Source organism: Rhea pennata, chromosome 1 (genome assembly GCF_028389875.1).
Source record: "Rhea pennata isolate bPtePen1 chromosome 1, bPtePen1.pri, whole genome shotgun sequence".
Taxonomy (NCBI): Eukaryota; Metazoa; Chordata; class Aves; order Rheiformes; family Rheidae; genus Rhea; species Rhea pennata.
The window spans coordinates 199,179,470-199,196,427 of NC_084663.1; the positions used below are offsets into that span (position 1 = coordinate 199,179,470).

At 40.4% G+C, this 16,958-nt stretch overlaps 1 protein-coding gene across 1 annotated transcript in view; it reads right to left on the reverse strand.

Moving 5' to 3' along the window:
• Positions 1-2,819: 2,819 nt before the first annotated feature.
• The window catches only part of ELMOD1 (ELMO domain containing 1), a 41,973-nt gene continuing 27,834 nt past the window's right edge, over positions 2,820-16,958 (reverse strand). The window contains exons 7-11 of the mRNA XM_062577481.1: positions 14,088-14,221; positions 12,848-12,916; positions 10,061-10,111; positions 8,449-8,582; positions 2,820-4,074 (exon numbers count right to left, since the gene is read on the reverse strand). Of these exons, the coding sequence (XP_062433465.1) occupies positions 3,902-4,074; positions 8,449-8,582; positions 10,061-10,111; positions 12,848-12,916; positions 14,088-14,221 (561 nt within the window). The 3' untranslated portion in view covers positions 2,820-3,901. The remainder of the gene's footprint in view (positions 4,075-8,448; positions 8,583-10,060; positions 10,112-12,847; positions 12,917-14,087; positions 14,222-16,958) is intronic.

Sequence of the window (16,958 nt, forward strand, 5' to 3'; positions counted from 1 at the left end):
TAATCTTTGGCAAGTCTTACAGAAAACTTGCATCACAATGAACCAAAAAACAATGAATAATTCATTTCCTTATCTGTTTCAGGATTGTTTTCTGCAAAACATCTATTTTAATAATTCATGTGTTTTTTAGCTGCACCATGCTGCAAACACAAATGTTCAGAGGAGATCCATATTTTTTTTCTCAGCATAGCCCAGAGGATTCATTAGTACAAAATTCCAGTTCACATTGACCAAATTCCAAGTGAGGAGTGAGAGATGAAAATCAAGATGATTAGGCATATTCAAAGAAAACAGGTCTGTTCCCTGAAAATCACAGATTACGAAAGTCATTCACAGGAATCTTCTTGTGATGACAGAAGCAGCAATATATTGACAATGTCAGGCTTGTCAGGACCAATCGGAGAACAGAGGAACATGTATACAGAGCCCCCATATTCCCCCACAACCATGCCAAATGTTGAATTAAACATCTATAAAACTGTACCTGCTTTCTATTTCAGCCTGGAGCGAATTCTTCCCTGAGTCGGATACATCAGAGTGGCAGTGTTGTGGACTGAGGTTTCCTCTAGAGTTCATGCAGGAATGCCTTCGATTTGCAAGCCCCCACTAGTGGGTAACTCTGCACTGTCAACTAACTGTCCTTGTGCAAAGCTCAAAGCCAAGAGTCACATTGCGACACAGACGGGTCAGCAAAGGAAGTGCTGAAGGATAACCATAACCTCCAAAGGGCGGGACTGAGAATGAAATTATATCAGCTGCATAAAGGAAAACAACACAAACACTATGCTGCTACTAATCCTTAGGTTGAGAAGCAGCAGGTCTGGATTCATTACTCCCAAGAGTTAGTATTCTGTTCTCATATCTCCTGCTTGACTCAACAGCACTTATTTCAGCTGGGAATGTGTTGAAAATCCTCCACTTGCAGCACAATGCTTCAGCCAGCACCACTAAGCCATCATTACCCAGCAGTGCCACACAGCACTGACCACACAGCAGCAGGTACAAACGCTTTTAAAGATTGCTCTTCTATTAATAATGATAATAGACTAAAACCTAGGCAATCTTCCAGGCCACCTTCAATGTTGCTGCAGGAAACTGCTGACCTGCACTCACTGTAGCACAGCTGGGGCTCTTGAGATGCAGCCCCACTCCCTGTGCCGTGCAGGGGCAGGAATAACATCTCCCCTTGGCACCACTGTCGCCTGCTTCATACAAGCCTCCAGAACAGGAGGCTGCAGGTGAAGCACAGCAATAGGCTACAGGAAAGCTTTCAAAATTAAATATTCAACCTAAATCTTCTCTGCTGTTACACCAAACTTGTCCTCTGCAGTGAGTATAAACACAGGTTCCATTTTCTTTAAGACAACCATTTCACTCATTTTCTGATCTGCTTTCCTATTTTCTCCTCCATGGGAAGAACAGCATGCAGTTTCTCACAGGTTACAATTTGAGGAGATACCAGTGGTAATATAAATTATCACTTTTTTAAATCAAAGTTTAGATTTTCATCATGGTATGAGGTAACACCACCTAGAGAGTGAAGAAGTAAACATCAAAGCCAGATACACATAAAAATGACTCTGTACTGCTGTGAGAGGGTAATAGGGACATATTTTGCCCCACATATTACAAGAATTTTAAGAGCAAGGATGTGCCAGGCACAAGCTAAAATTTGAGTGGGCAGTAAAATAAGATCTCTAGGCCCAGCATGAAGGGTCTCCAAGGCAGAAGAAAGTTGCGTCTTTAGTTTCATTAATTCCATCTCCCTGCAAGCCAGTAAAAACAATCACCCAAAGCAGCTATATGATGATACAATCTGACACAGAGCAAGATGCCATTTTCTGATTTTATTTGAAGTTGACACCTTGAGACAAGGCATAACAACTGAGAAGATCACACCAGTAAAAAGGTAACGGGGACCTGAAACACCCCCACCCATTAACTCCAATACAGAGTATTAAAAATAAACCAGTGCAATCCTCCTGAGGATTTAAGGACAGTGAAACCTAAAAAAGCTGAAGAAAAAATTAAAGTCAAATAGTGGGGGATGGAAAGGCAGCAAGAGATTGTGGCTTTGAAACAATAAAAACCTTTACTTTAAATGTATTTTAGAAGCTTCAAGATCAATGCAAAGAAGTCCTTAATACTTTATGTATTATAAATAACTGTTTTCCATATCCATGCTAATGTTAAGCACATACAATTTATTTCTTGTATTTTCATGCAAAATACGTAACATTTAGTATTTCCAAAGTCACTGAAGACCAGTTATCTTAACAATGCTAGAGTTCTGCTGATTAACTCAGGAGTAGTTTAGCACTGTATAGAAGTCCTCCCCCAGTCCCTGCAAGCGAGCTCCATCTCATTTTTGAAGCTGTGAAATGAAAACCCCAAGACATAAAGAGAAATTTCTCTTCAAGAAATTCTATCACTTTAAGTTGCTGCCAAAGCTATAAGGAGAAAGAGTACAAGCAAAATCATCCAAAGTGCATGAGTCATGGCGAAACTCTCAAAGCACTTGAATGGAGTTTGGAATAAGCTCAGACCAGTTTTCAGACCATGGAAACACCAAAAGTCTGTTACATCCCCTTTTACTTGACACATTAAAGCTTGTCAGTTTTAATCTGTATTACTGCATATCTCAAAAAAAAAAAAAAAAACAGTGCTTCAGTTTAGAATGACATATAATTTATTCATATAATTCACAAGTAGTTGGACACTACTCAAAATTTAATCTCAATATGCAAGTGATTTACACAAACATAATACTAAAATTGATTGTTTAGAAGGTAAAAAATACCATGGGTATGAAATGCCATGGTAGGTGCTGTTCAATATACTACACAATCTTAATGTCAGACAGTTCTGCAGTTATATTAAAAAAAAAAAAAAAGACAGTTGCCTTTTTCTTTCTTTCCTTCTTTCTTTAAGTAATCTGGGAAATTCAGGTAGTTTTGCTCTAAACCTTCCAATCAATTATTTTTCCCAGTTCTTAGAAACTGAGCTGACAACCAAAGCAGCATTTCAATATTTGCGTGGAAAAAAAAAAAAAAAAAAAAAAGAAAAGAAAAAAGCTCCCCTGAATTCACCAAGCACAATGTGATCAAATCATGCTGCCTTCCTTCCAGTATGTGACAGAAAATATGAACCCCTGTATATCCAAAAGAATGTGCAGGAATTGAGACGGTGCTTGGTCGTGTTGGTGACTACAGTCTGATAGAATTTTTGGCCCCTGCCAGTATCCAGCTGTGAGTGTCTGCACTTCACTGAATGTATTAGTATTGACAGATCATTTGGTGTTCATGCAGCTGTGGAGTCAGACTGTAACTCTACATAAAGTCTTCTCACTGAAGCTTGTATCTCATGAGCCTCAACTCTGCATTAAGCATATATGGCTGCATGGACAAAATTAGACCGTAATGTGTTGTCTTTGTCTGCATCAAATGTAATTACACACATTATCTTCTAGATGATGTCCAAATATATACTTTGCTTGAAATGCCAGGAGTTATCTTAAAACATATCAAGTTAAAAAAGCTTTCACAATACAAGATCCAGCTAATTATTCCACATATACAAAAACACAGCTAGAGAAATACAATTCAATTTTTCAATGTTGAATTATGAGGAAAGTCTAAAAAAATAGAAAAAACTCTGATACCCGGACATTAATTCAGAATGTAACACTGCATAATGCCACAATATGAGCACTCATTTAAAATGAGAAGTCCCCAACAAGAGAAGCATAAGGGGATCTAGTATATATGACAAAAATAGATGAATACTGCACTGAAAACATGCATACAATCGCCATGGTCATTCAGTATGTCAGTGATGGTCTAAACAGTGATCTAATAAGAGTGAGACAGTGCTTTCAAAAGAAAAAAAATCAAGTGAATAACTACATATTGATTAAGCTTTCTGATGCAGCAAAATGAGGGCACAGAGCCATCTCTGGGTTCTGGAGTTGTTTCAGGATTCGCTTGTGAAATTTCTCTCTGACGCGATTGAACTCCATTATATCCAGTGGGTCCTCTTCAATCCAGAACTTGTGGAATTCATGCATTAAGTAGCCTACAAGAAAGAGAAATACAGCATGTAAGGATATTACATCAGAGTTAAAAAGAAACCTGCAATTAAGGATTACAATGTACACAGAGTGCTGGTTCCTGAGATCTGACACTTAATGAAGCTACAGGGATCAGACTAAACACACCTCTGGGACCTCTGCTGCAACACTGCATAATTACCTTAAACTAAAATAAATGGTAAGAGTTTGTTGCCATAGCAGTGGCATTACCAGCACCCAGTTACCAGATAGCAGGTGGAGTTCCGTTTCAGGAAATCTATTCTTATGCCGAGAAAGGCTTCCTGGACTTTGGAATATTTAACAGCAGATTTTAGACAAGCCTTTTACAGAAAGCTCACTCACTGGCAGACCCAAGATGTTGTGAATACAATAGCAGAACTTCTCCCAAAAAAATACAAGAAGTCACTAGTTATCTTGACATCTGGATGCTGAACTGTTGATTTTATTTGGTTAAACGATGCATGCGCTACACATTAAGCTAATGAGTATAAAAGCAGGGAAAGGTGTTGCTGATGAGATTTCAAAACAGCCTTTATCTCACATTTTGCCTCACATAGTGCAGCCCCAGAATAACACTCCCCTACAGAAACAGCGTATTGGTAAGTAACAAACCAATGCCACATCTTCCTGTATTAATACTTCCTCCTCACACAGAGTTTTACTTTAGTTGAGTGTCCCTGAATTCGCAGGAAACTAACATTTATGCCTATGATCCTAGAAAGATCAGTAAGCTGATATGATGAGCCACCTGACTTTGGTAGAATACCCCTGTATTAGGAAGAAACTTAGTCATGAAGTGGTTGAATATTGATTGCTTTGATTAAGGCCCCTTACCACCCCACCTCTGTTCTGTGCCATCCATGCACTGAAGAGGAACCACTAACCACTGAAAAAATAAAATGTTGTATCTGTCACTAGGGCTTCAGCAAACTGGATACAACCTCTTCATCCTAACTCTCACAGCAGACAGTCTATAGACCCTGATTTTCCGTCTCAAAACAGCAAAATGTTCAAGCAAATCTTCTGTACTTTGGAAAGCACACAGCATTTCTTGTGAAGCAGGATTAATTGCTTCTATCCATTTACTTCTATTGTATCACAGTTAGAAATATATCTTCAAGTCTCTTCCAAATATTTCAAAAAAGTCAGAGGCCATTTCATTCCCAGAGATGTTTCACAGAACAGCTCAGTAAAACACCTTTTAAGTCACTATATAAACACGTAAAACACTACTTTTTGATCTTCACCAAAAAAAAAAAAAAAAAAAAAAAAAAAAAAGTCTGGGAGATTTATGCGGGATATCTTCCATACTTCAGCAGTGGTTGTGTTCAGCAAGCCCTGGAGTTACATAGTTCAGTGCACCCTGCTTGTACCGTCAGAAGGCACCAACAGTGCTTAAGAACAGTGGGCCAAATTCAATTTGTAGATTTGTGTCCGTCTCTACAGCTGAGGGGAGCAAAAGTGTGCAGGTGAAACATACTGCATCAGCATTTAGGAGGCCTATGCAGTGCATCCATCATGCATCTTCATGAGAAAGGGTGCTGAAGGGTGCTGACTGGGCAATGCAACTGACCTTCCAGTTCAGTCAGACAGCCTGTAGGCATTTATCGTAGCCTTATGGTGTCGCAGTATTTCCTCAGCTACGTTACATTAAGGGAAATCTGGGATAATTGAGGCAGAAAAGTGGAGAGAAACTGAGAGAACAGAAGAGCAGACTTTGAAACAGATTTCTCTAGAAATGAGCATCCGTCCTTGCTCCAGAAAGGGTAAGTGTCTGTTGGTGCCTTCTTTCAAAAAGGCACAATTAATAACCTCAAATTTTTCCTACAATAGCAGGAAGATTGTGTAGGAATATCCAGCATCTCACTGCTCCACTACTGTAGAGATCAATGCATGTCTTATCCTGCTGTAACTTGTACACACATGGGCTGCCATGGGAAGAGCTGCGGAGTGCAGATCCTCTCCACAGGTGGTGGGGATGGGAAAACTGCTCCTTGTGGGGAACACTGGTGCAGGGGCAGCCTGAGGCTTGGCCAGCAGAACAGGACCACCTGTGGCAGGGACTTCAGTGCTAGCAGAAAGATCCAGTAAAGGTACTAAAACATGTCTCTAGCCTATGCCTCAGTGATGGGGGGGTTTTAAACTTGGGAAAATAAAATCAAAAAAAACAAAACAAAACAAAACAAAACAAAAACAAAAAAGCAAAACCAACAAGGAACCAAGGATATGACATGAAGATAGGGGAGTCAAACCTGCCTTACTAGACCTGGTCGTTCAGGAGGATAGGAACAGGCCAGGGATTTGGTGAATCAAAAGAAAGAATGGCCCTCTCAAAGAAAAGACGATCTTAGGATGCTTAAGTGGATACTTATTTATTTTAATCAAGCTAACCACCTACAAAGATAGATTCATCTATGACCCAGTTGGGGTGAGGGAAGCCTAATGGCTAAACTGCCTTGAATTTCAGAGAGACCTCTGAAAGAGGGACTCAGAGTCCCTGTTTCAGAGAGATCTGAACAGGCTGGACAGCTGGGCAGAGAGGAACCTCATGAGGTTCAACAAGGGCAAGTGCAGAGTCCTGCACCTAGGGAGGAATAACCCCATGCACCAGTACAAGCTGGGGGCTGACCTTCTGGAGAGCAGCTCTGCAGAGAAGAACCTGGGAGTGCTGGTGGATGACAAGCTGGCCACAAGGCAGCAATGTGCCCTTGTGGCCAAGGCCAATGGTCTCCTGGGGTGCATTAGGAAGACTGTTGCCAGCAGGTGGAAGGAGGTGATCCTGACTCTCTACACAGCCCTGCAGAGGCCTCCTCTGGAGTCCTGTGTCCAGTTGTGGGCTCCCAACTACAAGAGAGACATGGAGCTACTGCAGAGTCCAGCATAGGGCTACGAGGATGATCAGAGGGCTGGAGTATCTGCCCTGTGAGGGACGGCTGCGAAAACTGGGCCTGTTCAGCCTGGGGAAGAGAAGACTGAGGGGGGATCTTGTCAATGTGTACAAGTACCTGAAGGGAGGGTGTCAAGGGAATGGGGACAAACTCTTTTCAGTTGCCCCATGTGACAGGACAAGAGGCAATGGGCAGAAACTGAAGCACAGGAAGTTCCACCTGACCGTGAGGGGGAATTTCTTCCCTGTGAGACTGACGGAGCACTGGCACAGGTTGCCCAGAGAGGTTGTGGAGTCTCCTTCTGTGGAGATCTTCAAGGCCCACCTGGCTGTAATCCTGTCTGACATGCCCTAGGTGACCCTGCTGAGCTGAGGGGGCTTGGACTAGATGACCTCTAGAGGTCCCTTCCAACCTTACTGATTCTGTGATTCCTACCAGCCATTCTCAGCCAGGGCAGGTATCACAAGAGACAGAGCCCTGTTAGAGCACGAAAACTGTCCATGGAAGATTTGGGGTAAATGAGGCTTATTAAATGGCTACTTCATTCTGAAAGGCTTGCATTATTTAATACGAGATACACAGGATACTAATATTTGCTATTTATCTAGTCAAGCATCTAGAAAATATTGTAAATACAAGTTCTCATTTTAAAAATAAAGAATATTAATACAACTTTAAAAATAAAAACCAGAACAACCCAAAATGCATTTTTTTTTTTAACTATCCACTGACCTAGAAGTTACAAAGGCTTGCCCTTTAGCCAGGTCCTATTCTAACCTCCCTCCTCCCCTCCTTCCTCTCCTTAAGGTTTCTTATATTCTGAAGATGAATTTACTACTTCCATTAAAAGCAAAAGTCTTATTTCCAATTCACCAGTTGCACTGAAACACTGGAGCACTGAGCACATCTACTACTTTACAGGGGCTGAAGGGGGACTCTCCCATCAGATCCTAGCTGCCAGCAGGCCGTGTGCTGTGGATCCCTTGCAGTGCGGCTGCTGCTGCAGTGCTCTTCTGGCGAGGATGCATAGCAGGTCTGTGCTGCAAGGGGATGCTCAATAGGGGCTAAAAAAAACATTAATCCTGAGGGGAGGAATCTACTGAAGGGGCCAGGGAGACACTTGAATCTAGATGTAGGTATCTTGAGCCATAGATGGCTTTACAGGGTAATATTTAGAAGCTCTTTAGTCTCTTATTATTTATCTTATTTTCCATTATTACCTATTTTCTTATTATTTAAAGCCTGTTGAAGTATATAGAAACATCACTTGGATTTGGGCCAACCTGTTTGCCCCCCTCTTTGTTTCACCCCTTGTTTTGGTGGTGATATACACAACAGAAAACTGGATCCTAGTTTTCTAACTGGATCCTAGCCACTATTCTTGGTTTTGTTTTAGAAAGGGATGGGTGATTCAAAACTTAGTAGGAACACAAACTAGCTACAGTCCTCCCCACTCTGCCCCCAACTTACAGAAGGTCTGTTGGAAGTGTGCTAGCGTTGGTGCTTCTGGAGCGACATTGTAGAAATGAGTCTTCAAAGCTCCGCTCACAAGCAGATTGTATGTAAGGTCTGTGATGTTAATGCCCACAATAGCAAAAGAGTAGCTGTAAGAAAAAAGACCGGCAACATTTACAGGTAGCTTGACTTTTTTTCAGCACAGTAGAAGAAACTCTGACAATACTGCAGGCGCAACTGAGGAGCACTAATTCTCTCCTGCTTCTCATGAGCTTCCAAAGAGAAGGTGAGCAAGGAGATGGAAAAAAAGGGCAAGACATTTATTCTGCCTGCTTTGTATACTGTAATGGCAGTATTATGCTTGTGAAGCATAACAGTGAAAACAGGAGCTTCCTCGACATGTCAGACATTTTCAGCGGTGCAGCACAGACTCATTTCTGTGGAAGATGACCAAGGTTAAGAGTCTCCGTGCTCCCGGACTTGCTCTGAGCCAGGGTTAGTACTAGCCATGATGGCTTTCTTTGCAGCATGTCCAATTATTTGCTATTTTAACTTCTCTGTCCAACTGTAATTCATTACCCATAGTTAGGAACATCAGGTTTGGGCAGTTAGTCCTACAAAGAATTTCACCTACAAAAGACATTTCACAGGTTTTTCAGTTGTATGAGACGAATCAGCTGAGTTGCCTCCAATAGAAGCCAGAAAACAGGTAAGAACATGCATCAAAGAATGTTGGAAATAGAAATAAGTACAGACTTATGGAGCAAAACTCTGTCCTGGTAAGAGGGTGTATTAACAAGGAAAATATTTTTAGGCACAACAGAATAAAAAAATTTGGAAATTACTTCTTAATTTGTGAGCCTGTTGCATAAAGAGATCAAGGAGGGAAAAAGGAAAGTACTTTCTGGAAATGATCATTTCTCATGAAAACATGCATGTCCCATGCTGACATTTAGAGACAGAAGCAAACATGTTTAGTTATGCAGTATTCTTTTTAAACAAAAACAAAAAACAAAAAACAAAAGAAAAACCCAAACCAAAACACCTTTGGCATATTGCAGGAGCGAGAAAATCCAGAAGCTACCAGCAGCATGATGCCTAATGGGAAGTTTCACAGAACAATGAGATCTCAGAGACCCTGCTATGGACATTAAAATATTGTATTACAGTTTCTCAAGTACACTTGTTAGGACAAACATAGTTCTGCACTCGTGAATAATACAGCTCTACAAAACCCATACCTTAACAAAAAACTCACTAGGACTTCTTCTCTATTATTATACTTATCTGAATGGAAATCAGAACCTGTTCGACAGTCACAAGTGAAGACTTGATCACATTATGTATTAAGAAGAATTAAACATTTATAACTGCACTATCTACAGCACACAGAGAAAGCTTTTCCTTGCTACAAGATTTCCCTCCCTTAATTACTACTTAAAATGACATTTTTCCTATAAACCTAGCCACATCTTAATTTTCAGAGACAGTGTGTGTTAAAGTACGTACACTGAAATTTCCTTAAAAACGTAACCAGGAAACACCTCCACTCACCTCAAACATATAGCATTATTGATAATAGTTCTGTTTCTGGCAGCTTAAAAAAGAAAGATGACTTTAAACTTACCCAATTGCCTTATCAAACTTTTTCTTCTCCCATTCGGCTTTACTGAATTGGCTAGGGAAATGAGGAAAAAAAAGTCATCTAGATATTGCCATGCATTGCTAATTGATAAATATTTTCATTTGTTTTACACTATAATGTTAAATGGACATAGACTACATTTTTTGCCCCATTGGCATGACTAATGACGTTTGACTCTGCTTCTTACTGAAAGGCTTGAAAGTGGTAACTTACCTGCCTTGTGGCATCCCTAACGAACTTTTCTCATCATTTACAACGTATGTGGCTACAAAGCTCTCAATAAAAGTCAATTATTTTCCTATACTGACCACAGTGATGATCCACCTTAGTTAGGTCTGAGTTACAGAGAGCATTTAAAAACATTAGGTTTCTTTTAACTGATCAAAGAGGATTTTAGCCTTTTGTGCTCTCCAAGATGCACATGACATTCACCACTGGAGACACGATTCATTTGACATAAACATGAAAAAATACTCCTCCAATAAAAATGTTACATATCCAAACAAATTAGATGCCAAACTACAGCAAAAACACAAGGAGCGATAATTCATACTAGTTAGCACAATAACACAGAGCTTTCCAAGGGCACAGAAAGTACCTCTTTTAAAACTGAATTAGAGAATTTTAAAATAAATGAAAACACTTTTGAACAGGAAAGTTAAGAGCTGTGTGATACAGCTATCAATCAAATGGCATTCCTTTGAGCAGGGTTTAACGGCAGCTACTCATATGGAAGAAACTGAGCACAAGTCACTGGCTGCATTTGCCACCACCTAAAAGCAGACAGGAACTGACCCTGAGCCGAGCTACAATTTGAGGACTCTGCAGGAATTTTGCCTCAGTAAGGTCTAAGCAGACATTGAAGGCTTAAGACCCCAAAGCAGACAGCTATGCATGAACATATCACTCTTGGACCATACTTGAGTTATGGTAAATACATATTACACTAATTCCTGAATTTCATGCAAACATTGTATTTTACATACTGTCATTTTTAGGTATTAGAGATGCTAGGAGGTTCACACATACCCTCATCTGAATGCTAATATCCAGCATATGTAAGGATAGACTTTTGCCTCTCAAATGATTTAGTGAATAAGAATATGCCAGTCTATACTCATTCTCCAAAATCTGTCATTTTTGTAGGCTGTGGCCTAACATCAATTAAAACAAAACAAAAACACCCAGCATGCCCCCTTAGCCCCCAAAACACCACACAAATGTTGAATAGTAAGATGGCACATTTAGGATGTAGGCAAGTAATACAGCTCAACAGAAATAGGAAGTACATTGATCATTATCACTTCAGAAACCAACACTGCTGCTAAGCAATCACACTAGAAAAAAACCAAAGGCATCTCTAGCAGCATCTATTTTCTAGTGGATGCTATTTCAAGAGATAAAAACTGCACATGCTCATACACAGCACTCCAAAGCAGTCCTTGGTAATCACACATGTAAATGAAGAACACTAACAGGACACCCTGCCCCACAGCTCCAACACAGGGCAAAGGAAGGGGCAAAGGCAGACGCATGACAGTTCTTGACTGTTTTCCATAATGCAGTTTAAGAATCATGAAATCCCTGTTCATAAGCATTTATTAATAAAAATCAGCCATGGGCTACACTATATATAAGGGAAGACTAGACTGGAGGTACTTAGGAAGATGGTAAAGGCAGTGCCATCGCAGACAAAAATAAATCTGAAGACTGACTCTCAGGCTCAGTCTCTCAGGTTTAAATCCTCCCCAGCCCTCCCCAACTGCTTTTTGTCACAGAATTACCATAGGGAATCTAGCTACAAAGTAATGAGGAGATTACAAACTTGGCAGAATTCAGATATAGACCTACTATACTGATACCTAACACAAGGCATAGAAGAGAAAATTTCTTCTGAGGCACCTTTCTTCTCTGCCTCCTGTACCAGTTATGGAATTAAATTCCTCTAAAGCAGTTCACAATACAAACTTTTTGCCCCTTAAAGGCACCTGTTATTGATTTCTCAAAAGAAAGGACACTGGACTAGTCAAATTAGACCAATCATTAGCCATGGTAGCCAAAGTGAACACAAATAGAAGGATTCTTCTGCTGAGGTAACTTAAAATCTTGATCAAGAACTCTTGATTATCACATCAGAGTCACAGCTGCTTTGACTGTGTTTGCATGGCTTAATCTTTTTCTGCAAGAAAGTAAAGATTACCAAATATTTATTACTAGATGGGTCTAAAATAGAGTGTTTTAGCTAACTTGAGCATGGCTGATTTTATTCTTTATAAATTATCATACTAAGATACACCCAGTGCTGTGCTATTGGCTCATTTGGGCTAACACTGCAGTATTTGGAGAAAGGAATATGGATCTTTTGAAGCTGTTGCAAAAATTTTTGGTTTATAATTTGTCAAATTGCAGTATAGTTTGATCTTTATTTACATGTAGAGTCTCACAAAACTAAGAGAAATAAAAAAATACCTTATTTCCTTCCTAGTGACTTCCCTTCATTATGAAAAGACAAAAGAATTAAAAGAAAGGTAAATAAAAAAAGAATATCACTTGAAATTAGAAATTAGTTAAAATAGTTAACACAATATGATTCAGTATATAAGTTTGCCTCTTGAATCTGATCAGCTTTCAGGATTGATGCCTGAAAACAGACAGCACATAGCAATACCCAAGCACCTGCCCAATAAAACAAAAAACAGCCCCCACCCTAAAGCACCAGTCCACACAGCATTATCTAATTAGCTAATTTTTTCTAGCCTCAAGTATTACCTGTATTTAGGCTGAAGAGAATCGGAAAGAACTTGCTGAGCTATCCCAGTGTCCCATTCGGCAAAATATCTGCAGATACATACATTTAGGGTCAACTATTAAAGACCAACGACAAAATTGTTCTTGGGTCGTAATGAGCTATCCACACATACCATGCCCAGCCCTTTAAAGGGTCACGAAGCATGTTAAACAATATGAGCAACATTTAGCACGTTTAATTCATTAAATTACCCTGTCAACCCCTCCAAAATGAAAGATAAAAGCAGCTCACCCTCGAATTACGAGTGCAATCCTATAATTTGTTAATGGATGTGTGTTATCATGCTCCCTTTCTACACAGTCTGCACAAAACTGGTTTCTTATTGCTAGAGCAAGTTGGCTGCTGAGCTCAAGATAAAGCAGTTCAGACTTCTGTCTGGCAGATTTGTTAACCAAAATGAGTCATCACAGAGACTAAGTAGTAAAAGGGGAAAAAAAAATAGGGATTTGTCTCCAATGGAAGTTTAAAACAGAGTCAAGAGTCCAGACCCTTAACTGAGCTTTGCTATAAAGTGACATGTAGAGAGTTATGTCCTTCAATCTGTAAAAGCAGAAAATATCCCCCCCTTTCTCCCATAGGGGGAGGTTATTTTATTATATGTTTCTAAGTTACATAAATACCTGTAGTAAATAAAAGAGCTAGAGGAAAGAACAGATCACAGATACCAATTTATTCCTACATTACCAATCACAGATATGATACTAAATATCTGGTGTACATGAGGCAGAAGGGGATAGTTATTTAAACTCGCTGCTTAGTTTTGAGTATCCAGAGAAAGTGAGGAATTAGACTAACTACAGATGTCTACCTTCAGATGCTGCATTTCAAACATTTTGCCTAGAAATTCAGAAAAGAAAGCTGAGCAGTAATATAAACCTTCCACCTACATGTTTTTAGGGTATTTTGTTTAGATATCTAAATATTGGTGAAAATACGTGTCTTTTACTTGTGGGACGAGTGTGCTAACTTTCACAGAACAGCTAAAAAGGGCTTAGCAAGCTGTACAACCTAGTTAAATGAGGAATACTGAAAAAGATACTTTCCAGAAGAAAAAAAAGGTAATAGAAATTTTTTTCATTTTTGGGGATGGAGTCCCTAACATTTAGAATTTAGTCCTATAGGCTTGCTAAAAAGAATCCACACACAATGCTGCTTTTCACAACTTCAGACACAAGTATATCTATAAAGAAACATACTTACACCAAATTGTATAAGCCCAGGAGACCCATCCCTCTAAAGTCAGTTTTAGGATCATCACCTTGGAAACCAATTTCACACCACTGCTTCGAAATCCGAGCTTTCAATGGCGAATCAGGCTTCAAACATTTCCACAACTAGGAAAATTGCAGGTAGAGTATGATTAAAATTCACATATTAGTATAACCTTCTTTTTAAATAAATTTTCATGTCACACAATTGCATTACTATTTCAGCAACCAGCATATATGAACAAATGCAGTTCCTGGGGGTGGGGGAGATCCCAAACCACGCTTCAATATTGCAGACATTTCAGCTACAGCCCTAAGGCCCTTCTGACCTTATCTACAACTGTTGCAGAGTTTTGCACAAGGACTTATTTTGTTCACGCTTTATGCATCAAACCAGAATCTGCCTCCATAAGCACAGAATCAGGAACGGGCTGGACTTTTGTAGTAAATCACTGACAGGGTGACAGGCAATCAGCCCTCCGTTCCCTTAGGCTCTGCAGCAATCTTTTCTTTGGCATCTCTTGCAAGTCTCTAGAATGATTACAAATTGGAGAGTGCTGACTTGGCTACCACAGTGCTGAAAAGCAAATCAGAGAACATAAAAAGAAAAAAAAATCCATAGAAGAATAGCACATTCCACCTTCTCATTTAACTGAGGGGTGAATCATTCATTGATCTCACAGCAACAAGGCAGGGGGGAGTGATTTAACAAGCCAGATCTTCAGCTGGTATCAACCTACTCGGCTGCACTGGCCCAGGGACCTTATGCTTAAATAGCGTGTTAAGCATCTAAAAAGCAGCCTAAAACGACATGTTCTGAGAAATATATAGCTATCTGCAAACATGCCCCAGCACAAATTCACACTATTTAAAGTGTATTAAGTAGTCAGGTGCTTCTCAGACATTAGTGAGCGTTAGTATTGATGAGTAGTGTCTCAAGAAACAGACTTGTAAGGGGCGGGGGAGGAAAACACACTACCTACACCCTACCAAGGGGAAAGACCTTTATTAATATTTCACACACCAACACCCCAGAACCTATATTAAAAAGTGATCTAGAGAGGCTAAAGCTTTTAAAGATTTTAGCTTTCACAAGCTGCATAAAGCATCCTGTACCGAATTACCTTCATTATTTCTTTCTTATTCATCCGTTAACAGTAAATACAGTATTATTTACTAGTTCAATCACATTAAACTAATCTTCATCTCATTCATAAAATGCCCACCTGGTAAACATGAATAAGTGATAAGCATTAAGAATATGAATTACTGGTTGCAGAGATCACTTAGCAGAACACCTAGAAGCAATGAAAGCCAGCCAGCGTAGTCTTCCCTGGTGTGGCCCAGAAACCAAATCAAACCCTTGGACAGATTTCTGCTTGTCATGAAAACTCGCAACAGCAAAAAGCATGCTGTAAATAAGTGCCTAACGCACAGATTATATTGGAGGCAGATGAAGATATTGCTATCCTTTTTTAACATTAAAGATTTTACTGTGTAAGCTGAACTGTTTAATCTCCCCTCAAAAACACTCCCACACTCAGTTTCCATCCTGCTTTCGTTCTCGCTCTGTGATGCTTTTAAAGCGCTTACGTGATTATACATCCCAAGTGCTGTTTGCCGGAACGGTTAAGAACCAGGACTGCTCAGCAGAGAGCTGGCGTCAGGGAAAGGACGCCAGGGCCCGCTTCGGACGCCTCCTGCAACGCTACCCTCCTCCGTGCCAGCAACACCTGCCCGCAGGCCCCCACCTCCTGCTTCGCAGGCGACGCAAGGCCCTCGTGCCTTTGGGAATCCTCTCCCAGAGTCCAGGGCTCACAGTAAAGCTGCAGCCCCCTACCTCCTTTTTTCCAGAGTCCAGAATCCTTGGCTGGGACCTACAACGCTTGTCCTCCAGATACAGACTTCCTCACTGGGTAAATCTAAGTGTGCTTTCCTGTAAGCCCCCCTCTAGCCCCAGAATTCTGCTTTTTGCTTGTACAGTGGCAGGAGCCCAGCGGGAGGAGTCTGGCCAGCCCTGCCTAGCACTTGGAGCACAGATCTGCTCCAGCGGCAGCCCTGGACGGCAGCCCCCCACCCAGCCAGGCTCCCACCTCCCTGCAGAGCTGTCTGAACGTCGGGGGGATCAGCACACTCCTGGGGGCTGCTAGTGCTTTAGAATAAATAAGAGGATCTATAAATCTCAACATGCAGTACTAGAGTGTGCTGGGATGGTCTGAAAAGATGTAGTAAATTCTTTGGGGAGGAGAGAAAAAAAAATGTTTCGGAAATAGAGGCCTGGCAATAACCATTCTAACCATGCCTGTAGCAATTCTGGGCACGTACAGGAGCCAGCCTCAAGCACAGCTCTGTAGACACCTACAGGTGCTCTTTTACCATTTCGGAGAGCTTTTAGAATAATTATTGGCATAAGTAAGTGCTTAAATGAAGCATTCAGTAGAATTTTTAGGAGCGGCTGGTAGTGCAAGTAGCCAAGGTAAACTTTACAGAAGTTCCCCACTACCACTTGTGAAAGGCACTATGTTGTATTGTGGAAGACAGCATCCTCATGTGCTGTATAAAAGGTACATGTGGGTAGAAGAGAAGGAAATGTTTAAAGTTTGATATTTTTGTCAAGAAAATAACAAATACCAGGTTTGTTTATTGTAAGACCTTCAAAAATTCCGTAAGAGTGCTTTCTTTTTAGACAGGCTAATATATCACTACCTAGTTAATGCTTTCAGCCATTTCTCCGAAACAACTTTCAGTAGCTATAGTCAAGTACAGTATAGAAGGATCAGAAAAGGAGATGTGGGGACTAGTTAGACTATTTTCCATCCCTTTTTTTCTGTCATCAACTTCTTTCCAGCATGAGAGCTCTAAC